Source organism: Hyaena hyaena, unplaced genomic scaffold (genome assembly GCF_003009895.1).
Source record: "Hyaena hyaena isolate Hyena2069 unplaced genomic scaffold, ASM300989v1 scaffold_783, whole genome shotgun sequence".
NCBI classification, from domain to species: Eukaryota; Metazoa; Chordata; class Mammalia; order Carnivora; family Hyaenidae; genus Hyaena; species Hyaena hyaena.
Window position 1 is genome coordinate 708,557 of NW_024081416.1, and position 26,117 is coordinate 734,673.

Genomic DNA, 26,117 nt, shown 5'->3' on the forward strand with positions numbered 1-26,117 from the left:
CCAGGCTGTTCCGCTTTCCAGCACCAACCAGGGCTTCCCAGGTTGTCTGGGCCCGCAGCCGCCCTCTTCCTGCTTACGTGTCTTGTTCTACTTCCAAAACCTGATTTGATAAATAGGATCAGGTGCTTGGTAGAAGATGATTATTCTTGTGGAGGAGATACCTATAGAGACAACTCCAGGAAGATTTCTACCTGGGAATGCACCAATTTCTCAAAAGAGGAAGCCTGTGTGGGAAGGTAGGGGATAGCTGTTTACCTGGGATTGGGCAGTTCAGGAGAGACTTTGGGGGAACACACTGGCAAAGAGCTCTTCCTTTATTGGCTACGTTCTTTCTTTTCTTTTTTCTCTCTCTTTTTTTTTTTTTTTTTTTTTTTTTTTNACATATGTTGAAGAAAATCTAACTAGGACAAACGTTACTAGATTTTTTTTCTCATTAAAACCTCTTTTAGTACTGTGGCTTAGGGTGGCTGATCTTATGCGTTTATTTACCTGTGCTACCTTGACGCTTTACTAAAATGACAGACAATAGGGGCGCCTGGGTGGCTTAGTCGGTTAAGTGTCCGACTTTCGCTTAGGTCATGATCTCGCGGTTCGTGGGTTCGAGCCCCGCGTCGGGCTCTCTCTCTCTCTCTCTCTCTCCTAGAAATAAATAAAACATTAAAAAAATAAAATAAAATGACAGACAATAAAGGGATTTTTCTAAGGAGACATATCACAAGAACAAAGAAGAGATGTAATAATGAAATTTTATCTTTTCATTCTCTTTATTATGTTTTGGTGAACAGAAGTTGATTTATCATACCCCAAGTTTATTTTTCTTTATGGTTAGTGCTCTTTATATCATTTAGAAATCTCCCCAGCCAAGGTTGCAAGGGTACGCTCCTTTATTTCTTCTTTACAGATTTTACTAGGTTTGCTTTTTACGTTTAGATGTTGTTCTTGTTTTAATGTTTATTTTGAAAGAGCGAGAGTGTACTGGGGGGCAGAGAGAGAGCTAAAAGCACGGAGCCCAACGTGGGGCTGCACTCCACGAACTGTGAGATCAGGACCTGAGCTGAAACCAAGAGTTGGACTTAACTGAATGAGCCACCCAGGTGTCCCTACGTTTAGGTTTTTAAATCCACCTGGAATTTATCTTCAAATTTGGTATGAATCAGGAGTCCAACCTCATTTTTTTCTATTTGGAAAAATACATATGCATGTGTATATACAAATACTATAAATAGATTTTATACACACAGATCCTTGTGCTGGGTCTGGTAATCTGTCTGCTTCTGTGCCCATGTCACGTTTTAAAGTTGTATCGTTGTGTGTAGTAGAGCATATACTCCCACCTTTCTGTCTCCTCTCTCTAACTTCTAGTATGTAAGAATACAATCGATTTCTCTAGTCAGCTTTTCGGAGCACCACCAGAAACAGATGGAGCTGGAGACTACCAGACCCTGCGGGCGGCCTACGGCGTGAAAGCTGGAGACTCACACACACTAAAGAAGCAATTTGGGAGAAACAGTCTGCAGAAAGATGGAAATTTAGCAAGGACACATCTTTAACATCTTTCAGAATATGAAGTGATATATCCTGTAATACAGCCAGAACATACTCCCATGAAAGAGGAATAAACTGGGGAGTTAAAAAAAAAAAAAAGTGGTGGCAGAAATGAAAATCTATAAAAAGATGTTGATGACAAAGTTGAGAAAATTTCCAGAAAGGTAGACTGAGTACTAGATACATAGAAAATAGGCGGAAATACACACCTGCAACTGATGTTCTAGGTCAACTCTACTTCAATTTCAATAAATTTTTTAAAAAAGAAAATAAGAGGGGCGCCTGGGTGGCTTAGTCGGTTAAGCGTCCGACTTTCGCTTAGGTCAGGATCTCGCGGTTCGTGGGTTCGAGCCCCACGTCGGGCTCTGTGCTGACTGCCAGCTCAGAGCCTGGAGCCTGTTTCAGTCTGTGACTCCCTCTCTCTCTGACCCTCCCCTGCTCACGCTCTCTCTCTCTCTCTCTCTCTCTCTCTCTCCTAGAAATAAATAAAACATTTTAAAAAATTAAATTAAATTAAAAAAGAACCTCATACACTACATACAGTATTTCTTAAATGTGTGTCCGTTTCCACCTATCAGAACATAAGCTATAGAAGAGCAGGCAATGTGTTTTGCTCCCCATGGCTTCCCAGGGTCTAGAATTAGACTCCTACTTGAATGAACCTCCAATGAACTTGGAGGCTTGCAGTAAGAAGTAGGAAGTCGCTGTGTGTTGGGCAGAATCTCGGGGTGACAAGTGTCCAGAGGAAGGAGGTGGGGCTCAGTGTGAGTGGGAAGCGGTCATCCAGAGCCACAGCAGAGGTAGGGCGCTCTGACCGAGGCAGGACTCTGCGGGAGGGCAGTGCAAGCGTTCAGTGAGCGGGTTTTATTCCTGCAGTCTCTGGTCTTCAGCCCAGCCTCGCTGGATGCCTGTGGAGTTTTGCATGCATCCAAATGGTTGGGGGGAAAGCGTCATATTCCACGTGAAGGGTATTGTGCAATAGGAGATGGAGAGTCAGAAGATCTGGATTCAAATTCAGACTTTTCCCCTAAGTAGCTGTATGGCCTTGGCTAGTCCCGAGGCTCCCCAGGCCATCAGAAGCGGGGTGGGAGCAGGCTGTTGAGGCCAAGCACTGACCCAGGGTACTTCCTCCAACCCATCAGCATGGGAGGGGGCTACTCCTGGGAGGAAGGGGGATGACAGAGCAGGCAGGGCCCGGGCAAACTCCAGGCGCTGGTCCGAGAGCCGGCCCTTGGACATTCTCCCGTTATCGCTGGCCTCCCTACCTACACACGTGTACAGACACTGCTGTTCGGAAGCTGAGCTAATTGGTTTTAAAGTCTTTCTCTTATCATTTTCACAGTCTGGCAGGCAGTGGCTGTGGTTGTGTGGCAGCAGCCAGAGACAAGGTGTCCCCACCATGTCGTATAGCCAGACCCTGGCCAACATCAAGGGCCGGCTCCGGCTCCGCAGCCTCCTGGCCCGGCAGTGCCTGGCAGAGTTTCTGGGCGTGCTTGTGCTCGTGGTAGGCTGGGTGACGGGGGAAGGAAGGAGGGGAGGAGGGCAAAGTTTCTGCCTCTATCTCTTCTTTCTGGCATCTCACTTCATTCAACTATGCATCATTTCTGTGTCTGCCCCTGCCCCTTCCATTCTGGTCCCTGTCCATCCCCCCCCGCCCCCCCCCCGTCTTCACTCCCCCCCCATATCTCCATCTATTTCCCTTCCCTGAGTGTGCCCCTCCCCCTTCCTCACTGACCTTTCCTGTCCCCTCTGCTCTCTCAGCTGCTCCCTCCGCTTGCCTTCCCAGCCTTGCTCCAGGCTCCCCATCCCTTGTTCTCTGTTCCTCACCCCCCTCCCCGCCCCCACCAGCTCCTCACCCAGGGGGCTGTAGCCCAGGCCGTCACCAGTGGAGAAACCAAAGGCAACTTCTTCACCATGTTTCTGGCTGGCTCTCTGGCCGTGACCGTAGCCATCTACGTGGGTGGTAATGTTTCAGGGGAGGAGGGTGGGGTCTGGCCACCTGCACATGTGGGTGTGTGGTGATGGTGACTCCTGGATGTTGTTTTCTTGAGCTTGACCAGTGCCCTGGACTGAGATATGCCAGCTCCTCCCCTCCGTGTATCTCTCCCGCACTCACCTAGCCAGGGAGCTGGGGCAATGCTTTAGGGTAAGTCCGTCTTCCGGTGTCCCCGGCCTGAAGGCCTCAGGGTCACTTTGCCCAGGGCCTCCCCCGCTTGCGCCCCGGACACATGCTGTGTCAGTGTGTCTGCCTTGAGCCCCCTCACGAGACACAAACATGCAGGAGAAAGAGCAGGCAAGCTGCAGACTGGCCTGGAGCCGGGCCGCACGCGCCACACAGGGTGGGGACAGTAACATCTGCCTAGCAAGCTGTGAGACCGCAGCAGCGGGACGCGGTGAGCGCCAGGCGGCCACACCTAATGGATGCTAGCTTTCCTTTCCGGATCCTTGAAGGAGCGCACCTGAACCCAGCCTTCTCCCTGGCCATGTGCCTCCTGGGCCGCCTCCCCTGGGCCAGGCTCCCCGTTTACTGCTCGGTGCAGCTTCTCTCCGCCTTCTGTGCCTCCGGAGCCACCTACGCGCTCTACCACGGTAACGGGCGGGAGCGCGTGTGCCTAGCAGCGCCTGCAGCGGTTTTGCGTGAACAAAGATGGAAACCCCGTCCCCTGTCCCACCTGCTGCAGACACCCTGCAGAACTACACAGGCGGGAACCTGACAGTGACCGGCCCCAAGGAGACAGCCTCCATCTTTGCCACCTACCCCGCCCCTTACCTGTCCCTGAACAATGGCTTCCTGGATCAGGTAGCTTTGTGTGTGTGTTGGGGGGGTGGGGGAACCCGGGAAAGCCCCAGGATTTGCCCTTGTACCTTGGGCCCCCAGACGATTGTTCAGGCTCTGGGTGGGGTACAGGGTGGAGTCTGTCCTTGTAGCACCCCCACCCCAGGTGCCTGTGTTGGACACAGTCAGAGGACATGCGGTGGTGGCCTAGGGTGCTTGGGAGAGAAGGGGCAGATGGACCATCTGGCAGCTTATGGGGGCCCCTCTGCCTCTGTGGACTCCAAGGTTCTGGGAACGGGGATCCTGATTGTGGGGATCCTGGCCATCGTGGACACGTGGAATAAGGGGGTGCCTGCGGGTCTGGAGCCTGTGGCTGTGGGGCTGCTGATCCTGGCCATCGGGCTGTCCCTGGGCGCCAACTGTGGCTTCCCACTCAACCCTGCCCGGGACCTGGGCCCACGGCTTTTCACCTACGTGGCCGGCTGGGGCCCTGAAGTCTTCAGGTGAGAGACAGCAGCCTCCTCCCTCCCCCGACAGCTCCGAATCTGTCCCAGCTGTCCCCTCTCCCACAGCCCTGGTGGCCTCTCAGGACGGGGCCCTCATCCAAGCGCTGCTTCTCTCCTCTCTTACCCCCTCTGCCTCCTCCCCTCCCCCCGGACACCGCGACAGCAGAGTGGGGTTCTTGGGCAGGTCTTTAGGCCTTAGTGACCTCATCAGCTAAGTGGGTGTATTCGGATGATTCCCTAGGGCAGGAGGCTGGACCAGGCTGTCCCGGGGGCTCCTCTCTAACTGCTCTGCTTTGCTGCCAAGGCACCGTCTTCCTGGCGGCCGGCCCCCTGGAGCTGCTTTAGGGACTTCTCTCGGTCCTGCTCCTGGGCCTTCGGGGTGAGGCGAGGGGAGCCCCCCGAAGCCTTCCTTACGTCCCTCTCTTGCAGTGCTGGTAACGGCTGGTGGTGGGTGCCTGTGGTGGCCCCTCTGGTGGGGGCGACCCTGGGCACAGCCACATACCAGCTGCTGGTGGCTCTCCACCACCCGGAGGAGGAGTCGGAGGCAGCGGATCTAGAGTTCACCCAGCGTGAAGCCTCGGGCCTGGGCCAGGAAAGGCCCGCCTCGGCTCAGTTGTCCCAGCAGAAGCTCTGACTCCGACGCTCCCCCTGTGGATCCTGAACAGGGGCCAGAGACCCGGGGCTGGTGGCCAGCGGCCCCGCTTCCTCCCTGACTGGGGCGGCGACCCTCCGCACCCCCGCAGGTCTTCAGACCCCGAGGGCCTCCGCGGACGCTGTGCCTCAAAGCGACCGCCAGAGGGTGCGCCCCGGGAGACCGCGGAGGCCGGAGGGCCGGTGAGGCCGGGGAGGTGGGGGTGCGGGGGGCTGCGAGGGTCGCTTCCCGTATCGCTCGGCCCCCTCCCCGGCTCCCGGCCCCAGAACCTCCGCGCGGCCGTGCTGCCCTCGCGGGGCGGCTCCCCCCACACGGCGAGGGGGCGCAAGGGGGGAAACTGAGGCACAGCCCAGAGCCCAGGCGCTCCGGCCGTCCTTCCCGGAGAGGGGGGCGGGGCGCCCGCTCCGGGGACGCGCGGGGGACCCTCGCTGCCTGCCCCCTGCCCGCGCCCCCGCCCCCCTCTCCTCCGAGTAAAAACCTTCCGGCTCTCTATCCCCGGCTGGCTCGGCTTTTTGGGGGCGGGAGCCACGGCCTCCGAAGGGCCAAGACCCCTCCTCCGCCCCGCACAAAGATGGCGGCCCCAAATCCCCTCCCCTCCCCCCTCCCCAAAACCCCCTCCCGCCCCCCGCCTCTGCCACCACCTCCGTCACTTCCGCCCCGCCGCGGCCGAAACTGACACAAAGTAGCGGGCCGAGCCCCGGGGGAGCGGGGCTGCGCTGGGGGCGGGAGCCCGCGGGGAGCCGAGCGGAGCGCCCCCCGCCGCAGCCCCCGGCATGGGCAGCACGGGGCGGCCGGGGCGGGCGCCGGGCGCCGCGCGCTGAGAGGTGAGGCGCGGCGGGGGCCAGGGTGCGGGGGCCGGGGGGCCAGGGCCCGCCCGCCCGACGGGAGGATGGGGGATCGGGGGGGCGCGGCGCAACCGCTCCGGGCCGAGGGTGTGCGCGCCCTGAGAAGGGGCTTCGGGCAGGTAGGCTCTTCTCTTCGGGTGGGGGAGGTCTGTGTGCCGGGGGTGCCGGATGGGGGCGGCCCCGGAGGTTGGGAGTTGGGGGCCGCGTCCTGGCGAGGGAGGGCGGCAGGGGCGCGGGGTCCAGGGTGCCGCTTCCTTCTGTCCCTCGGACGTGCCAGCTCCTCCGAAAGAAGGGCTCGGTGTCCCCGGGGTCTGCGCTGGAGGCAGCAGCGGCCGGGCCTGCAGGAGCCGTCTTCCTCCATGGAGCGTCGCCTTCTTCCCAGAACTGGCTATTTTTATCCCAAATGTGGTTGCAGAGGGGGCTGGGGCCGGGCGACGGGCAGGGCGACGTGGCCGGGGCGCCTGATAGTTCAGGAAACCCAGGCTGTGTGCAGCTCGGGAGAAGTGAGAGGCCGCGTTCCCAGGGGTGCCGCTGCCGTTCGCTCCCTGCGAGGACCCCCCCCCCCCCGAGGGTTCAAGGTCTGGGACCAAGTCCGCTTCCCTTCCCCCCGGGATCCTAGACGTGAGGCACCTTCCTGCCCGGGTGCGGGCTCCTGACCCCCAGAAGTGCGTGTGGCCCCCTCAGTAAGTCCTTCCAGGGTCTCACGCCCAGATCTTCAGCCGGCGGTGGCTCTGGACGCCTCCCCGGCTGAGGGAGGGGCTGCAGCTTGGGGTGCCCACCCCTCCATCCTCTCCGGCACCCCGCCCTGCCGTGACTCACACTCCAGACTGGGTGGGGACCCTGGCCAGGGCCCTGGAGGAGGGCTTGGCATCCCGGAGTCGGGCATGAGGGTTTGGGGAGGGTCGGCGAGGCTTTCTGGCCGCCCTGGGGCTCCTGCCGGGAGCCGGGGTTCGTGGCGGGCCGGTGGCTGGTGGGGCCCCCGGCCGTGGCCCGAGTCTGTAGTGACAGAGGGTGGGCAGGCAGGCCGTTAGCATGTTTTCGGGCCGACGGGCAGGCCGGCCGTGCCCAGGCCAGAGGAGCAGCAGCCAGGGGAGGCTTTCCGTCCACACCGAGGCGGGAGACCCCAGGGGGGCCGGGGACCGGCCCGCGCGTCCCGCCGGGGAGCAGGGACGAGGCCCTGTGACCCTGCCGGGTGGGCAGGGCTCACCTTCAGGCGAAGGGAGGGAAGATGGAAGGAGGCGAAGCGCTGTCTGACCGGCGCCGCCCCGGCCACCTCTGCTGCCGGCCCACCGGGCTGGGCTTGGGGGCGACTCCCCACCAGGGCCGCGCGGCCCCCCACGCTGCCAGGAAGCGGCCTGGGGACCGTGTTCAGGAAGTGAAGGCCGAGCCTCCAGCGGGAGCGCCCGGGAGGAGGCGCGGCGGGGCCGGTGGAGCGGAGCCGCCGCCGCGCTCCCCGACCCCCCGCCGGCGGCCCCGCCCTGTGGGGAAACCGCGCTTTCCAGTCAGCACAGCGCCGCCCGCCGCCCCGGGGATGGGGCCCCGGGGAGCTGCGCCCCCCTGTCTGGCCGCTTCCTTCCCCTGTAGGCCTTGGCTTCTGCCGCGCACGCACCCCCTTCCCGGGCTGAGGCCTGGGGGAGGCGGTGGGAGGTCAGAGCCGGGAGAGAACCTTCGGGAGCCCAGGAGGGGAACGGAGAGGTTCCCCAGCTTCCCGGCCTCACGTGTGTGCCCCCTTCCGCAGGGTCTCCCATGGGATTGCTGGGACCTTGCTGTGTGAGATGGCACTGTGTGCAAAAAAGCGCCCCCCAGGTAAGACCGGGGCGGAGGGGGGGCTGGAATTCCTGGGGTGTTGGCCTCGGGCGTTGTTACGGCTCGGGGAGCGAAGGAAAGGGACGACCGGCGGCGGGTCTGAAGGAGGGCGGCCCGCAGCCCCCCCCATCCCGGGGGCGGGGCGCCTGGAACGCGAAGGCCTCCCCCCGCCCCGGGCCGGGCTCGCCTCCCGGGTCGCGGGGTTCCCGCGGGGTTCCCGCCCCGCAGCCCCGCACACGTGGCCTCTGGTCTCAGGGCGTCCGAGAGCTCGGCCTCGGGCCCGCCGGGCTGTGTTCCCGCTTTGTCCGCGCGTTTCTCCCTCGGCCCCGCTCTGCCTCCGGGCTTCCCTGCGGCGGGGGCGGGAGGAAGGCCGTTGCCCGGACAACACTGCCCCCCCCCCGGGGGCGGGGCTCGGCGGGCTTCGCCTACGCGGCGCTGGCAGGCGCTGCCCCGCGGGCGGGGGGCGGGCGGGGGGCGGAGCCGGGCGCGCGGGCGGCCGGGCCTGGGGGCGGCGGCCGCGGGGATGGCCGGGGCTGCCGGTGGGGCGCGCGCCCGGCGGCCGGGGCTCCCCTCTGAGCGGCGGCGGCTCGTGCGCCTGCCCGGGGGGCCGCCGCATCGGCGCCGCTGAGGCGGAGGACGGACCGACAGGCTGCCCGCCCTCCCCCCGTTCAAACCGGGACCATGACGGTCCCCAAGGAGATGCCGGAGAAGTGGGCCCGGGCCGCGGCGCCCCCCTCCTGGAGCAGAAAGAAGCCCTCCTGGGGGACAGGTAACGGGGGGGGGGGCAGCGCCTGGCCGCCGTCCCGGCCGTGCTTCTCCCTCCCTCACATTCGGTGTCCTCCGCCTTCCCCGGCCTTCCCGGGGCCTCTCCCTTCCAGACCGGGAGGTCCCTGCGCCCCCTGGCAGGCCTCTCGGCCCGAGGGGTCCCCTTGGGGCCGCTCCTGGGAGCGGAGTGCCCCCGCAGGGGTGGAGCGCTGAGTGGACAGAGGTGCTGTGGTCGGAGGCTTTGCTGCAGCGCCGGGTCTGCAGGGGTCTTTGCAGGGGTGAGGGGAGGGCTCTGGAGTGCCGCCCGTGGCTCCAGCAGGGGAGGATGCTGACCTGACCAAGGCACCCCCTTCCCTGCTTCTGCCTTTGGGACAGAGGTGGGCCGGGGAGCCCTTCACGGGGCGCCCCTCCCCCCATGTTCTGGGCCCAGAACGTGCCCCTGAAGTCCCAGGTCAGCGGGTGCTCCCGATAGGTGCGTGTCACTCGCCAGCGGCCGATGTGTTAAGTGCGGATGGCACGGGAAGAGTTACGGTGAGGGCGCAGCCCTGTAAAGTACCTTCTGTGTCCCTGCCTCCTTCGGAGGGCACGACCCGGCTCCCTGATCCCCCTTTTACTTGAAGAGGAGCTTTGAAATAAGGTGATGTCATTGTGGGCCAGTCAGAAGGCGCTGCTGGTGACATGTGACGAGCAGAGGCTCCTGTAGGGGGTGCGGCACGTGGGGCCGGGGGCCAGGATGCTGCCGCAGGGCGGCTGTGGGCGGCTGTAGCGCACGGTGACCTGTCTGGCCGTCCACCTCACCCGCAGGTTAGGAGGAGCAGGCCCGATCCGCAGGCTTCCCTGGGGAAGGAAGCTTTTTGTCTTCAGATGCTACTTGTCCAGGGATCCCCGAGGCCGTACAGCCTAAGGTGTTCACGAGAGGGACGGGGGAGGGGACCTGAGCGCCCCGAGTAGCCTGGCTGTCAGTGAGGAAGGAGGAAGGGAGAAGCGTCTTGTCTGGGAACAAAGGCCTGTTGAGCCCTGCAGCCAGGCTGCGGGTGACAGGGACACAGCCAGGGGTCCTCGGTGGAAACCCCCCACCCCACCCCCCAAACGGGGCCGGCCTGAAAGGCTCGCTGGTAGCTCCCCCTGAGGGCAGCCTCGTTCTGTTGCAGAAGAAGAGAGGCGGGCGCGAGCCAACGACCGAGAATACAACGAGAAGTTCCAGTATGCGGTAAGCGGCTCCAGCGGCCTGTCCCCTCCTGGGGCAGCGGCCCCCCTGGGGCGGGGGGCGCCTCCTGGCCCCTCTCCGTCCGCCACGGCGCTGAACTTTCCGTGCCTTGGCCTGTCAGTGCAGGAGGGCACTGGAGCCCACGAGAGCCCTCGGCTCCGCCCCCCTGCCCCCACCCCTGCGGTGGCTGGCGCTCCGGGCTGGAGGCTTGGGGAGCGTGGATGGAGGAGGCAGCTTCTGGGTCGGGCGAGGCTGCTTCGTCACCTTCTCTCCCGTTGCCGCAGAGCAACTGCATCAAGACCTCCAAGTACAACATTCTCACCTTCCTGCCCGTCAACCTCTTCGAGCAGTTCCAGGAAGTGGCCAACACCTACTTCCTGTTCCTTCTCATCCTGCAGGTGAGCGCCCTGCAGACCGCGGGCAGCGCGCGAGGCCCGGCAGCGCTGGGTAGCGGGAAGCCGGGCCGGGGCGGGGCGGGCGGGGGCGCGGCGAGGCCTCAGGGCCCTCTCCCCCGCAGCTGATCCCGCAGGTGTCGTCCCTGTCCTGGTTCACCACCATCGTGCCTTTGGTCCTCGTGCTCGCCGTCACCGCGGTGAAAGACGCCACCGATGACTACGTGAGTCGCCCACGCCCCTGCACGCCTCCCTCGCGCCCCCTCCCGCCTCACGGTCCTCTGCGTCCTTGGCATCTTGGCCGAGGACAGGAGGCGGAGCCAGGGCGGGGGTAGGTCTGTGGACACTCGCTCTCCGGGGTCCCACCCAGCGCGCGCTGCCTCCCACCGTCATCTCAGCCCCCGGGGTCTTGTCTTCAGTTCCGCCACAGGAGTGACAACCAGGTGAATAGCCGGCAGTCTCAGGTGCTGATCGGTGGAAGGTGAGTTCCCACGGGAGACCGAGGGCCCCGGGGGGAAGGGCCCCCGGGCGTTTCTCTAGCTCCTGACCCTCTGCTCTGTCCGGTCACCGCTTCAGCCTCCAGCAAGAGCAGTGGATGAACGTCCGTGTTGGCGACATCATCAAACTAGAAAACAACCAGTTTGTGGCGGTAAGGGACGGGTGCCCCTCTAGGCCCACGAGCCTGCAGAGAAAGGAGTCTTCCGTGGGTCACTGCTGCCTCTTACATACCTATGGAAGGAAACTTCCTTGCGTGGAAAGCTCCCCTGTCCTGTTAGCACATCTGGGGCTGACTCCTTTCCGGTCGTTCGTGCTTGGCGCTGAGCAAACCCAGACGCTTAGGGAAGGGAGGGACCAGGAAAGAGTGCGTCGTGACGCAGGACGGCCTTCGGGCCCCTCACCAGGCTTTCTCTCCAGGCGGATCTCCTCCTCCTCTCCAGCAGCGAGCCCCACGGGCTGTGTTACATCGAGACAGCGGAGCTGGATGGGTGAGTCGGACGCCCTGTCTCACAGGTCGTCTGTCTCCTGGAGGGTCAAAGGCTTGTTTTTTGGAAGAGGTTTCTGGGTCTGAGATCTGTACCCTTTGGAAAATTATGGGGTCAAAGGTTTGAGTATGCAGAAGTATTACCCACTCAGTAACGTGGGGGAGGGCGATGCCCCAAGGTCAGGTGCCCCAGGTGGGATGTAGAGGAAGGAAGGAAACAGAACCAGGACTCAGGGACGCTGCCCTTCCAGAGAGACCAACATGAAAGTGCGCCAGGCAATTCCGGTCACCTCGGAGCTGGGAGACATCAGTAGGCTTGCCAAGTTTGATGGTGAGTGATTTTGAGGAGCGGCTTGCAGGTAGGGGACGCGGGTTGGGCTTTGGGGTTTCCATTGCACCTTCTCCTTTTCGCTGCGCTGCGCTCCCTGGACTTCTCTCTGTAGGGGAGGGTCAGGATGGGAGGCGACTGCCGCCGGCCCTTGAATTCATGGCCATTTCAGGAGGTCCTCAGGGCCGAGAGCTCCCTCCTGGCTGTGTGTGTTGACGGAAACTCAGTTTCTTCTTCTTCGGCAAATGATTGTCCGTACTGCTTCTAACAAGAGGAACCGTAGCATAAGAAAAGACCACCCCCAGTTCCACCGTCCTTAGTGGCCTGGCGCCCTGCGTCCATCCACGCTCTGTCTGTGCTCACACAGCTGAGAGCACAAAGCGGTGGGATCGTATTGAACCCACAACTCCACATGCTGCCTTTGTTTAGCTGTTAAATTCGTCATCGTGCCTCACCACTACTTCTAGAAGCTGCCTCGTTCTCGTCAGCAGCTGCGTCACGTCGCACCGCCGACATGTTACAGTTTATTCAGCTGTCCCTTGACCGTTCAGTCGTCGCTAGATTTTTGCTGTTCAGGGAATGCTTCAGTAAAGCTGTCGTGACCTGTGCTGCGCCTTCCGTGGAGCACAGTCCCCACAGTGGGATCAGTGGGCCAGAGGGAACGTGGCTTCTGAGCTCCGTTCACTCCTCCCCCAAAGATGCCCAGGTCGGCCCGCTCCAGCCGTGCGCGCAGGAGCCGCCTTGCCATCGGGCTGTGCGCGCTGCCTGCCGTGACGGTGCTCTGTCTTCCGTTCAGGCGAGGTGGTCTGCGAGCCCCCCAACAACAAGCTGGACAGGTTCAGCGGGACCCTGCACTGGAAGGGGAGCCAGCTCCCCCTGAGCAACCAGAACATGCTGCTGCGGGGCTGCGTGCTTCGCAACACCGAGTGGTGCTTCGGGCTGGTGGTCTTTGCAGGTGAGCTGCCTGGGGTTGTGGGGGCCTCGGCCGCCCCCAGGCACGTGGGAGGAGCCCGTGAGCGCTGGTGCCGCAGCGTGAGCCTCTCGCCCGCCCGCCTGCGGCCCTGCCCCTCTCCTGGGGCGCCGTCGGGGCACTCGGGCAGGACCCCGGAGGCAGGCTGGCTGTTGCGCTTCCCCGTCCCTGCCGCTCCGTTCCAGGTCCTGACACCAAACTGATGCAGAACAGCGGCCGGACAAAGTTCAAGAGAACGAGTATTGATCGCCTGATGAATACACTGGTGCTCTGGGTAAGGTTCCTCCCAGGCCCCCTGTGCCCCGGTCCCCTGCGCCCCAGTCCCCTGCCCCCCGGTCCCCTCACGCAGGCCCCCTCCCCCCGGTCCCCTGCGCCCCGGTCCCCTGCCCCCCAGTTCCCTGCCCCCCGGTCCCCTCGTGCAGGCCTCCTGCCCCCCGGTCCCCTGCGCCCCGGTCCCCTCGTGCAGACCCCCTGCCCCCCGGTCCCCTGCCCCCCAGTCCCCTGCCCGGTGCCTTTGCTCTCCCTCCTGCCTTGTCAGCAGTCAGGTCTCAGGTTTTGGCTTTAGAGCCACTGGCAGGTCGGCTGCTCAAAGGCAGTGTTGATTTCAGGCCCTTCAGGCCTGGAAGATGTTATTTTAAAAAGCCATAGGAACGTGCATGAATCAAGAACTTGAAGAGAGTAAAACAAATCCTCTCTTTTCTGGGTTCAGGTTATGGTGGTGACTTTGTGCAGCATGTGACCTTCTGTTTGCTTTTGTCAGGGACAAGGAGGCCTTCATGGGGATGGAGAGGGAGGGAAAAGAAAAATTTCCATTTGGAGGATGGGTAACAGGGTCTTTTCCCTGACTTCTAAGAGCGGAGGGTCTCAAAGGAAAAGTTTCTGCTTTAGTTTTTGGCAATTCCTGAATTCTTGTTTTGTCTGGCTAGAAATTTGAGCTCCTGGTCGGGCTCTCCTCCCTTCTGGAGCCCCTCTGCCTGCCGCCCCCCCCATGCCCGTCTCCCGTGAGCCCTGCTCTGCCCTGGCCTTAGAGGCTCTGCGGAAACCCAGTCTCCGGGAGCGCGGTTCAGTCTGTCGGGCGAAGGCTTGCATCGCCCCCTGGTGGGCCGTGGGCACCTGGGCAGTTCCTGTGAGGGGGAAGCAGCTTTGGAAACTGATGTCAGAGATGAGACAGCGCTGTGTGTTCTTCTCTGTAAACCACCGAAACTTTTTTAGGGTCCTTTTTCAGAGACTCCAAGGTTTAAGTTTTTATTTTTGTTTATCTAAATGTTTATTTGTTTTGAGAGAGAGAGACAGAGAGAGTGTGGGAAGGGCAGAGGGAGAGGAAGAGAAAATCCCAAACAGGCCCCACACTGTCAGCACAGTCAGATGCGGGGCTCAATTCCATGAACCGTGAGATCACGACCTGAGCCGAAATCAAGAGACAGGTGCTTAACCTACTGAGCCACCCAGGCACCCCCAAAATTGAGACGTTTAAGAGACTTTTTTACAACCTTCAAAAGATTTTTTATTTTTAAGTAATCTATCTGTGAAGATAGCTTACTTCCCTGATTCAGCACAACTGGGGTACCCGGGGGGGGGGCGACAACCGTCACAAACCAGACGTTGAATTGGCTCGTGGAAGCTCAGCCCAGTGGGCGACCTCCACCAAGCTGCTCTGTTAGGTTGGAAGTAGTTCGCTTGCACCCGTTCTTGCCGTCTCGGAAGGTTCCATGAGGCTCCATGGTATCAGGAGCTGTGTAGCTGTTGGGGCCTCCCCGTCATACAGTTGAGCAGGGTGTTCAGGGAGGCCGCCTGATGCTGGCCAGTTCTGGCTACTTCCTGCCGGAGGCGCCCCCATGGTAAAGAGGCCTGAGCTTCTGAGGGTGTGTGATCTTCAGGGATGTACTTGACTTTGGAGGGTTCCCAAGGGGCAGCCTAGCCTCTGCTTCTTGTTCCTCGCCAGATTTTCGGCTTCCTGGTCTGCATGGGGGTGATCCTGGCCATTGGCAACGCCATCTGGGAGCACGAGGTCGGCGCGCGGTTCCAGGTCTACCTGCCCTGGGACGAGGCGGTGGACAGTGCCTTGGTCTCTGGCTTCCTCTCTTTCTGGTCCTACATCATCATCCTCAACACCGTCGTGCCCATCTCGCTCTACGTCAGGTACGCACTTGCTGCACCCTGAGGCGTCGCAGGGCGCGCCGGCCGCGCCGGGGTCCCCAGGGACGTGCTGCCGTGAAGGCGAAAGCGGGGGGAGGGACCTGGGTCTCCTGGTGCCGCAGGCGCCCCCCGCCCACCTGCACGCGGGGCAGACTCCCTGCGGCTCCCGGCACTTTGGGCCGTGTCAGAGCCCGGGCCGCACGGACCCGTCGCTGCGTGCTGGTTGCATGCCGCCTTTGTGCAGCGCAGCCCACGGAGACGTGTTGGGAACGGGCCTCTTCCCTGCGGGAGCTTCAGTCTGGGAGAGACAAATCTGAAACCAGGCAGGAGGGCTGCGGAAGTCAGTCTGCCTGCCGGCTGGGGTGGGGCGCAAGGGGACCCGGGGGCGCAGCTGTGGGGGAGGGGAGATGCTGCCTTCCCGCCGAGGTGCCGTGTGGGAGGCGCGGAGCCCCACGGGCGTGGGGAGGGCGTCGTCCGCTGGGCAGTGAGTCAGGGAGGACACGTCTGAGGAGGCGGCTGGGCCGAGCGAAGGTGAAGCAGGGAGGCATGGGGAGGGGACCAGGAGGGGCCACAGTCCGGCCGCTGTGACAGGGCAGCCGGAGGCCGAGCCGGGCCCCTGAGCCTGGTCCTCACTGTGGAGGGGCTTGACTCTGCCAGTGGACTTCGTACTTAGTAAGCCGTCGGAAGATTCTTTACAACCCATCCCGGGGCTGCTTCAGGAAGCGCTGGCCAGGACACGCAGCGGGGCCCAGACGCAGGAGCCCTCTGGGGTGCTGGTGGTGGTCAGAGTGTCAGCAGGGACCGGCCAGGAGGAGCAAACAGGGAGAGGAAGGAGGAAATTTCCTGTGTTCTTAGAGCCTTGCGCTTGAGATAAGGGGACCTGAGACGCTTGAGAAAGGGAAGAAATCCTTTCCAGAAGCTCGGGACTCTTCCCAAGCACCATGTTTGGTCCACACGGACCCCCGGATGGCCCTCCCATGGCCCCGCCGCCCCGAGTCCCAGCGATGGAGCATTTCCCCCCGGGGTACCCTGGGGGCTCTTCTAGATCACTGAGCAGCATGACCTCAGGCAAAGCCACAGGTACCCGGGGCCTTGGCTTCCACTTGTAGAACAGGAACAATCCTGCCCCACCTCCTTCGTGGGGACGTCTTGCTGCTCGACTGATAGGTCCTAGGCTGGAGAGTGAACTTTGGAAGCAAGTGCGGTTCCGTCAGACCTGGGGCAGCGCGGGGCTTGCGCCCCCCCCCCCCCCCCCCCCCCCCCCCGCCCCGGCTCCTCGTTCCTGCTGCAATGCCTGCTCGTTTGCAGCCTGGCTTTTCCCCGTCTCTGGGCTTGTTGTCCGGGTTCAGATCCGGTCCACCCAGCACCCATGGTTGCAGCGTAAGGAAGCCTCTTGCTAAGTCAGGCTCCACGGTGTGTTGGGGGGCGTGACCCACTCAGTGGGGTGAAGGCCGAGAAGACCCCTCCGGCCGGTCGTGCATTTGCTGGGTAACCGGACCCCGGTCCAGCCTCCGCCAGGTCAGAAGCAGGGCTCCGGGTGTGCCTCAAGGCCGGGTCCGTGCTGGCCCTGATGGCCGCCTTCCTGGGGCGCAGGGGAGGCCCCGGGATGTGGAGAGCAGCGCGCCGTCACTCGACGTGACTTCCCCGTGCAGGGTGGGCGTCTCTGGCTGCCTGGCTCCCTTTCGGAAAGCCAGAGGCCTGGGCTGGGTGGAAGGAGAGCGCTGGCCGTGGGCAGCGAGGGGCCAGGGCCCTCCTGTCTCTCCGTTCTGCTTTCTCACGCCCTTTCTCTCGTTCTCTCCGCACGGTCTCTGTGTGGTTAGCGCTGAGGTAAGAGCTGGCTCAGCCCGGCCTGCAGTCCCTTTGCCTCTGCGTGCGCTGTGTGTCCTGCCTGCCCAGGCCCTGTGCACCTTCTTGTCCGGACAGCACTGGAGGGTCGGGGTCAGGGGGCTCTCCTTGCCCTTCCTGCCCAGGTGTCCGCTCCGTCCGTCCGTCCGTCCGTCCCCAGGCGGGGGGCCTGCAGCGAAGGCCCATGTGGGTGGGGGCCTCCTTGGCCCCCTGCCTGAGCCTGCTGTTCTGCCCCGCCCCCCGTGCAGCGTGGAGGTCATCCGCCTGGGCCACAGCTACTTCATCAACTGGGACAGGAAGATGTTCTGTGTGAAGAGGCAGACGCCGGCCGAGGCCCGCACCACCACCCTGAACGAGGAGCTGGGCCAGGTGGAGTATGTCTTCTCCGACAAGACGGGCACGCTCACCCAGAACATCATGGTCTTCAACAAGTGCTCCATCAGCGGCCGCAGCTACGGTAGGGCCGGGGGCCGGGGCTCCACACGCGTCCTGACGCTGGGGACAGGACACGGCCACGGAGCCCCTCCCCAGCCCTCTGCTGACGCCCTCACCCCAGGCTCGGCCCCAGGCAGGAGGGGGCTCCCCGGCTGCTCGAGGTGAAGCCCAAGACGCTGGGCGTCCACGCAGCTCCCCTGATGCTGCTCAGGGCCCTCGTGAGCCTCTGGAATGTGGCCGTGGCCTCCGGTGTGGCCTTGCTGCTCCGGGGCCTGTGGGGGCCCCACGGGGTGGCTGGGGACGGGTCGTGTGGGGCTCGGTCCGTCGTCAGGCCTGTAGGATGACCATCTCTGGGAACCAGGGGCCCTGGCAGGAGAGCAGGTGGGGTCAGGGATGGGGGCTCAGGGGGCTCGGGCCTGGGGTCAAGGGTGCACATCTGTGTGACGTCGGCTCAGTGGTTGGGGTTGAGGGTCCCCGACGCCTGGGGATTCTGTACCGGCCTCTCCGCTGCTCTGTGAGCCCTGACGCGGCCTCTCCTTCTGTCCCGGTGCGTGTAGGGGACGTGTTTGATGTCCTGGGACACAAAGCTGAATTGGGAGAGGTAAGGGCCAGCGTCCGTAGTTACTCTACACGCCAGCTAAACCCAGGCCGCCTGACCAGTAGTGGGGGGTATAGTCAGGAGGGGTGTGTTCTCTGGTCAAGGAGTGGAAGCTGCTTGGAGAAAGGGGTGTTTGCAGAAGTGAGAGGTTTGGGGGTTCACGGCGGGCAGGATCTGAGCTGTCCTCCGCACAGGAGATGGGGTGGGGATGGCCTCCCCGGGGCGCAGCCTGGCCCCTAGCCTCTGCTCACTGTTTTCTCTCCAGAGGCCACAGCCCGTCGACTTCTCCTTCAACCCTCTGGCTGACAAGAAGTTCTTGTTTTGGGACCCCACCCTCTTGGAGGCTGTCAAGATGGGGGACCCCCACACACACGAGTTCTTCCGCCTCCTATCCCTGTGTCATACCGTTATGTCGGAAGAGAAGAACGAGGGTGAGTCCAGGGCCGGCCGGTTCTCCCCGCTGACTCGGAGCCTCAGCCCACCCCGCGGTGCGGCCGAGCGGGGGCGGCCTGGCGGGACGTGCGGCTCCCAGCGGCCACTTACAGCACACGCGTTCCTCCCCTGCACAGGGGAGCTGTACTACAAGGCCCAGTCCCCGGACGAGGGGGCCCTGGTCACTGCAGCCAGGAACTTCGGTTTTGTGTTCCGCTCTCGCACCCCCAAAACCATCACCGTCCATGAGATGGGCACAGCCGTCACCTATCAGCTGTTGGCCATCCTGGACTTCAATAACATCCGCAAGCGGATGTCAGTCATAGGTGAGGCCGGGTCAGAGTTGCGAGTCGCAGGTGACGCCTAGACGGAGTCATGGACGAGGCCGGGTTGAGGGGCGAGGACAGGACAGGGGGTCATTGTCAGGGTTGGGGTTGCGGGTGGGGCCAGGATGGGCTGCCATGGGCTTGTGGGGGGCAGCGTCCTGGCCTGGAACGGGTGAGGGGTGCTGGGTGGTCTTGTTTGTGTGTTGAGATTGGGGGGGTCTTCACCCACCTGAGTCTGGGACTCGCTTCCGCTGCTGCGACATAGTGCGGAACCCAGAGGGCAGGATCCGGCTCTACTGCAAAGGGGCGGACACCATTCTGCTGGACAGGCTCCACCCTTCCGCCCAGGAGCTGCTCAACACCACCACCGACCACCTGAATGTAGGTGTGGGGGCGGGGCCTCCATTCTGGACTCCGTGCTGGGAGGGGCCGGGCAGCTGAGGCCCCGGTGACCTTGGTGACCTTGGTGACCTTGGCTCCGTCCCCAGGAGTACGCAGGGGAAGGGCTGCGGACCCTGGTTCTGGCCTACAGGGACCTGGACGAAGTGTACTATGAGGCGTGGGCCCAGCGGCGGCTCCAGGCCAGCCTGGCCCAGGACAGCCGGGAAGACAGGCTGGCCGGCGTGTACGAGGAGGTTGAGCGTGACATGGTGGTACGCGCGGCTGCAGGGGCTTGGGGAGGCGGCGGGACCAGGGGCGGGGGGGGTGGGGGGGTTCAGGGAGGGCTTGGGCCGGGGACTGTCCCGTCAGGGCCCCTTGTGGGGTTTGCAGCTGCTGGGCGCGACGGCCATCGAGGACAGGCTTCAGCAAGGGGTTCCAGAGACCATTGCCCTTCTGACGCTGGCCAACATCAAGATCTGGGTGCTGACTGGGGATAAGCAAGGTGAGAGTGGCGGGGAGCCACGTCCGGAGCACCGGGCGGCTGCGCCGGCCCCAGAGTTTGAGCCGGACGGGGTACTGACCTTGCCAGCCTTTCTGTCGGCAGAGACGGCTGTGAACATCGGGTATTCCTGCAAGATGCTGACGGACGACGTGACCGAGGTGTTCGTGGTCACGGGCCACACAGTTCTGGAAGTGCGGGAGGAGCTCAGGTAGGCGCAGGCCCGAGGCGGGCGGGCATCCGGCTCTTCGAGGGCCCTGCTCCCGTCCTGGGGGCCACGGCTGCGTTTCCATCCCCAGGAGAGCCCGGGAGAAGATGACGGACTCGCCCCACGCGGTGGAGAACGGCTTCGCCTGCCAGGAGAACCGTCCTTCCTCCAAGCTCGCTTCTGTCCTGGAGGCCGTCGCGGGGGAGTACGCGCTGGTCATCAACGGGCACAGCCTGGTGAGCGTCCCCGCGCACACAGCTGCTCCGGCCAGGGTCTCCCCTCTTCCTTGTTGACATGGCCTGACCTCACAGTGGGGCTGGGGGGAGCGACTCCGGCCCCCCCGGGAAGATGGCGCTCTCACGCCCTGTGTTGCAGGCCCACGCATTGGAGGCAGACATGGAGCTGGAGTTTCTGGAGACGGCCTGTGCGTGCAAGGCCGTCATCTGCTGCCGCGTGACTCCTTTGCAGAAGGCGCAGGTGGTGGAGCTGGTTAAGAAGCACAAGAAGGCCGTGACCCTTGCCATTGGGGATGGAGCCAATGATGTCAGCATGATCAAAAGTGAGTGTGGCTGCGCGGGTGGGGGAGGGTCCCGCGGTGCGTGTGGCTGCGCGGGTGGGGGAGGGTCCTCCAGTGAGTGTGGCTGCGCAGGTGGGGGAGGGGCCGTCTGCCTCACTGGGACTCTGAGCGTGTGACCCTCTGCCCGCCACCCCATCCCCTCCTGTCCCTCAGCGGCCCACATTGGCGTGGGCATCAGCGGACAGGAGGGCATCCAGGCGGTGCTGGCCTCCGACTATTCCTTCTCCCAGTTCAAGTTCCTGCAGCGCCTCCTGCTGGTGCATGGGCGCTGGTCCTATCTGCGCATGTGCAAGTTCCTCTGCTATTTCTTCTACAAGAACTTCGCCTTCACCATGGTCCACTTCTGGTTTGGCTTCTTCTGCGGTTTCTCAGCCCAGGTAGGGGGCTTGCTGCTGGCCCATCTATGCGCTCAGGGGCAGAGGCCTTCCGTCCTGTCCATCAGGTCGGTCCCCCTAGGGCCCAGCTGTCGTCTGACTCACCGCTGGTTGTTGGGGGCGTCCGGTCGCCTCAGGCTCAGTCGGTGGAGCACTCGACTCTTGATCTCGGGGCCGTGAGTTCAAGTCCTCCATCGGGTGTAGAACGTACTTAAAAAAGAAACCAAAGGGGCGCCTGGGTGGCTCAGTCGGTTGAGCGTCCGACTTCGGCTCAGGTCATGATCTCACGGTTCTTGGGTTCGAGCCCCGTGTCGGGCTCTGTGCTGACAGCTCAGAGCCTGGAGCCTGTTTTAGATTCTGTGTCTCCCTCTCTCTCTCTGACCCTCCCCTGCTCATGCTGTCTCTCTCAGAAATAAATAAAACATTAAAAAAAATTTTCTTTTTAAATATAAAAATAAAATTAAATAAAAACCAAAAACAAACATTTGTTGAACAGATAAGACTCCAGAAAATTCTGTAGGGCGTCGTGTACCACTCAGCATCCTTTTTCTGCCTTGTTTGTACTGGAGAGACTGCTGTTCACTCTCTCTTGCTCCCTGTTCTCTTCGCAGACCGTCTACGACCAGTATTTCATCACGCTGTACAACATCGTGTACACCTCCCTCCCAGTCCTGGCTATGGGGGTCTTCGACCAGGTCAGGGGCGGGGGTCCAGCGAGGAGGGGAGGGATTGCGTGGATGCCGGCGGCGCACCCACCGCCTGCGCTGACTCGGGGGGCAGCTCTCCCGGGGCCGAAGTGCCTGCGAGCCTCCGGCTTCCTGGACAGAGATGGGCGGGGGCAGCTGGCTCCAGGAGGGAGGAGGCCTTGGCGGGCTGTTCCCTCGTCCGTCCTGAGGCCCCCGGGGCCAACTGGTCGTCCCCACACAGGACGTCCCCGAGCAGCGCAGCATGGAGTACCCTAAGCTGTACGAGCCGGGCCAGCTTAATCTGCTCTTCAACAAGCGCGAGTTCTTCATCTGCATCGCGCAGGGCATCTACACGTCCGTGCTCATGTTCTTCATCCCCTACGGCGTGTTCGCCGAGGCCACACGGGACGACGGTGCCCAGCTGGCCGACTACCAGTCCTTCGCAGTCACCGTGGCCACCTCGCTGGTCATCGTCGTGAGCGTGCAGGTAGGGGCGGGGGGCAGACCGGGACCCGCCCCCCGCCTTCTACTCGGGACGGAGGGAGCCTCCCGTCCGGGGTTGCCCCGGGGTGGGGGTGGGGGCGGGGGGCGCCCTCTCTGCCTGTGACTCCTGCCGTCCGCAGATCGGGCTGGATACAGGCTACTGGACGGCCATCAACCACTTCTTCATCTGGGGCAGCCTGGCTGCCTACTTTGCCATCCTCTTTGCCATGCACAGCGATGGGCTCTTCGGCATGTTCCCAAACCAGTTCCGGTTTGTGGGTGAGTCCCGGGGGCTGCTTCCCGAGTCGGGGGGTCAGCTCCTCTGGACCAGTGGGAAGTCTGTCCAGCCCTCCTGTGTGCTAGGCCTTCTGTGACATGTCTCTGATGGAGGCCTGGCCCTAGAGGGTGTGGGAGTGGGGACGGTCCCTCCAGGCCTGTGCAGGGTCAGGCTCGGAGGGAGGTCGGGGCCGAGCAGGGGCAGAGGGGCAGGTGGCCGGGGCGGCCCCACAGAGGAGGCTGCTGTGAGCGGAGCCGGGGCTGCGCTCTGATTCCAGGCCAGAGCGCCGGAGGCGTAAACGGCTGGAAAGGTAGGCCATCCAGGTGTCAGAATTGCTTTTCATTTACTAGGAGTCTTTTTGTTGTTGTTTCTTCGAGGAAAGAGGGGGGCACGGCAGCAGAGGGTTGCTGTGGGAGGAGCAGCGAGGTGGCGGCGAGCAGCTCTGCAGACGGGCGCCGGCCGCTCCCCAGGGGCCCGTGGCCGGTCAGGGGCACGAAGGACACGTGCAGGGGTCGCACTGGCTTTAGCTGTCCGTCCGTCCGTCCTGGGGGCACCCAGTCAGCACCGGCTGTATGCCTCTCACGCTCCCGGGTGCTGGGGGGGCAGGAATTCCCGGAACAGGCAGTGCGCTTGCTCTCCCGGGTTCCGCGTCGGTGAGACCGCGAAGCAGCTTACAGGTTAGCGGATAAACCCCCCAGGATAGGAGGTGCTGCGGCAGCCGCCTCGCGGGGCGGAGAGGGACGGCGGTCAGCGCAGACCTGGGAGAAGGGAAGCCTGGGTAAGGGGAGCGGACAGCCAGGACCAGAAGCTGGAGGGGAGGGGCTTGCCCGGGGTCCCAGCGGCAGAGGGAGAGGCGGCGGGCAGGGCGGGCCTCGTGTGTGTCCTGGGGTAAGAATGGGTCTAGGTCGTTAAGCTCTTCAGTCGAGGGCCAGAGGTGTGAATGATGATGGAAACACGGCAGAAGCACTGGAGAGTCCGAGTGGGGAAGCACCAGACGCCCGGTTTGCCTGGAAGGCTGGCCCCTGCTGTTTGTGGGTGGCTGGGCACAGACAGGGACGACGCAGGGAGACCGGGCAGCAGGCTCTGTGACGATCGGGGGACTGGGGGCGGCAGGCGGCCGCGGCCGAGTCCCCAGGTGGATGAGGAGTCCGAGGGAGGAGTCGGGGTTGACTCCAGGCCTTTTTGGAGCAGCGGAGCGGGTGGTGGCGTTTCCTGAGCTGGGAAGCCCCGAAGCAGGTAGGGGTGGGGGGCGCGGGGCTGTGAGACACAGAAGTCTCCGGTAAAGGCCCGAGGTGCTGGGGAAACACATTTGGGGAGCGGGGAGCACTCGGGAGCTGACGTGGGCTGCCTCTCTGCCCGTGTCCCCCCACCACGGGTCCCCCCCACGTCCGCAGGCAACGCCCAGAGCACCCTGGCCCAGCCCACTGTGTGGCTGACCATCGCACTCACCACGGTCGTCTGCATCCTGCCTGTGGTCGCTTTTCGCTTCCTCAAGCTGAGCCTGAAGCCTGATCTCTCTGACACGGTGAGCGGCTGGCTGGCTGCTTGGGGGTGGGACCCCAAGTCAGAAAGTCCCCTGCCTCGAATGCCCGTGCTCTAGGTCCCCTCTCCCCCCGCCCCTGCCCCCACACTCCAAACCCCTCTCTCCACGGAGTCCCCTCTCCGCAAAGTCCCCCCAGTATGGCTCCTAGCCCCCCCTGCCCTCAGGGCCCCCTCTCCCAGCTCTGCCCCTGTGCTCTGAGCCCCTCTGTGTGGAGTCCCCCTGACATGGCTCCTAGCCCCCCCACCGCCCTCTGGGCCCCCCCCCCGGCCTGCCCCTGCGATCTGGGCCCCCTCTCCATGGAGTTCCCCCCCACAGAGCTCCTCGCCCCCCCCGCCCCTGCACTCCAGGCCCCCTCTCCCCCCGCCCCCCTCCGCAAAGTCCTCCCCCAACCGACGGGGCTCCCCCCCCCCCAGGTGCGCTACAGCCAGCTGGTGAGGAAGAAGAGGGCCCAGCACCGCTGCACCAGGAGGGCCGGCCGCACCAGCTCCCGGCGCTCAGGCTACGCCTTCGCCCACCAGGAGGGCTTCGGGGAGCTCATCATGTCCGGCAAGAACATGCGGCTCAGCTCCCTGGCGCTGGCCGGCTTTGCCACCCGCTCCAGCTCCGGCTGGATCGAGAGCCTGCGCCGGAAGAGGAGCGACAGCCCGGGCAGCCCCGGCGGCGGTGGCGGCGGCGGCTCGGCCGACAAGCCCCTTAAGGGGTGACTGCCCGGCGCCCCGCGCCCCTCCCCGCGGGCTCCGGCCCAGCCAGGGGCTCCAACGCGGAACCAAGAACAGAAGACGAGATCGAGCTGGGGTCTGCCCCCGCCCGGGGCCTGCGGGGAGGCTCCAATCTCTATTTTTCTACTCCCACCCCGAGGGGCAGAGCGCCCCATTCCCGAACTACATGAGAATGTATCGCCGGAAGCCAGAGTGCTGGGGCCCGCGGCCCAGACGTCGTGTGTGCGTCTCTCCTTGGTTTGTGTCGTGTCCATTTCCGTTTTGTTTTCTTTCTTTGGCAAGTGGAGGGGCCTCTGAGCGACTTTCACGTTGTGGGAAGAGGAGGCTGGTCCACGGGAGGGGCCCCCACACACACCAGGCCACACAGGGTGGCCGCATGGGGGCCCCCTGTCCCGGCCTCCGGCTGCTGCTGGGCCCCGGGGGCTGGCCGGGCACAGAGTCGTCTTCCTCACCTTGAGAGTGAAGTGCTCCCCTCCCCAAACACACACCCCTTCCTGGTCCTGAGTCCTGCTGGTTTTGGGCTGGGGCCAGAGAGGGTGGCCGTCCTTCTCAGTGACGTAGGGTTGGGTGTAAGATGTCGTCCTAAAAAAGATCCCTTTAAGTGTGGGTCTGGGTTCCCTAGCAGAGTCCTGTCTGTCGTCCCTTCCTCCTCCGGCATTTTCCTGCGCCTGCGCCGCGCCGGGCCTGGGCCTGCTGGGGGCGCTGCTCCTCCCCTCCCCCGCTCCCCGCAGGGGGCAGGCAGGGGCCACTGTCCTTCCCCCACCGCCCATCAGGCTTCTCCTGGGCTACTTGGCACCAGTTCAGTCTTGGCGGGGGGAGGGGGGGTGCCGAGGGCTGGCGTGTGGCTGGAAGGGGTGCAGCTCTCACACCCTCCAAGTGGTTGCCTCCAGGGAGGTGCACTGGGCAGGGGAGAGGGAGAGGGGGTCCCTTCTGGCCGCACAGTTTACAAACCCAACATCATGTCTGTCTGTGTGTCTCTCAAGGTGAGAGTCTGATTTTTATACCAAAGAGGAAAAGATTTTTTTTCATATTTGGTTTGTCTATATTCTATAAATATATATATATAAATATATATATATATATACAGTTATATATATATTATTTTTTTGGTTCTCTCTCGTTTTTCAGGGAGGGAAGAAAGTACCAAGTCGCATTGAGCTGTAATTAAGGAACATTCTGTATAATTTATGACACATTTCTATACTTGCAAGAATTCTATCATTTTATGGACGTAAGAGAAAAAATGCCTTTTTATAAAATTCCAGTTTCTGAGAGGTGTGTAACTTGTGTCTTTTCTAATGTTGGAACAAGGCTGGCTCATCAATAAAGACCGGCTTTCTTGGCGGCCGCTGGGGGGTGGGGGCCGCTGCTGGGCTCTAGTGCGCGCTCCACAGGCCTCCCGGGACTGAGTGTCCGTGGACGGGACAGCCGTGGACCGGCCACGGGGACATCGTGTCCAGCCAGTGGCCGGGTGCTTAGGGCCTTGAACCGTTTGCTTTTCCAGACAAGGCAACCGCACATTCCTGACACATGCCAGGCGGGGGGGGGAGGAGCAGGTAAACACTGTCCGTGGATTTTTTTTGGCCCCTGGCCCATGCCCTTCCCACCGGCCCCCGCCCTCCAGCCTCCGCTCTCCCTGCTTTTCACAGAAGTGAACACCCAGGAGCAGGAGTTTGAGGTTAGCAGATGAAGTGAGCTTTCCTGCAGAGCCAGGGGGCCGGGGGAGGCCCTGGATCGCTGGGGGCCCACGACGCCCCTCCACCAGTCAGCTTCCCCCGTGACCTGACCAGTCTTGTGTCGCTGGTGACCGTCTTCCTCTTTCTC

The 26,117-nt window shown here is 63.0% G+C and overlaps 2 protein-coding genes across 4 annotated transcripts; both read left to right on the plus strand.

Moving 5' to 3' along the window:
* Positions 1–2,944: 2,944 nt before the first annotated feature.
* Positions 2,945–5,911, plus strand: AQP10 (aquaporin 10). The gene is made up of 6 exons (XM_039218935.1): positions 2,945–3,049; positions 3,394–3,529; positions 4,000–4,134; positions 4,227–4,345; positions 4,607–4,824; positions 5,257–5,911. Exons 1-6 carry the CDS (start codon positions 2,945–2,947, stop codon positions 5,459–5,461), a joined length of 918 nt encoding a protein of 305 aa, XP_039074866.1. The 3' UTR covers positions 5,462–5,911.
* A 376-nt stretch (positions 5,912–6,287) lies between these two features.
* On the plus strand, positions 6,288–25,565 carry ATP8B2 (ATPase phospholipid transporting 8B2). Of its 3 annotated transcripts, XM_039218932.1 has the most exons (28): positions 6,288–6,303; positions 8,063–8,130; positions 10,047–10,105; positions 10,387–10,500; positions 10,620–10,718; positions 10,914–10,975; positions 11,071–11,143; positions 11,410–11,480; positions 11,728–11,807; positions 12,601–12,759; positions 12,960–13,048; positions 14,717–14,913; positions 17,004–17,212; positions 17,748–17,791; positions 18,054–18,219; positions 18,358–18,546; positions 18,812–18,927; positions 19,035–19,199; positions 19,318–19,429; positions 19,532–19,637; positions 19,726–19,870; positions 20,010–20,193; positions 20,365–20,588; positions 21,197–21,280; positions 21,513–21,758; positions 21,895–22,033; positions 23,426–23,556; positions 23,988–24,278. In XM_039218932.1, exons 2-28 carry the CDS (start codon positions 8,100–8,102, stop codon positions 24,276–24,278), a joined length of 3,585 nt encoding a protein of 1,194 aa, XP_039074863.1. In that variant the 5' UTR covers positions 6,288–6,303; positions 8,063–8,099. The 3 variants fall into 3 exon arrangements, with proteins under 3 accessions (XP_039074863.1, XP_039074862.1, XP_039074861.1); XM_039218931.1 differs by lacking the exons at positions 6,288–6,303; positions 8,063–8,130 and adding an exon at positions 8,655–8,899 and having other exon boundaries at positions 20,103–20,193; positions 23,988–25,565; XM_039218930.1 differs by lacking the exons at positions 6,288–6,303; positions 8,063–8,130 and adding an exon at positions 8,812–8,899 and having other exon boundaries at positions 23,988–25,565.
* The last annotated feature ends 552 nt before the right edge of the window (positions 25,566–26,117 follow it).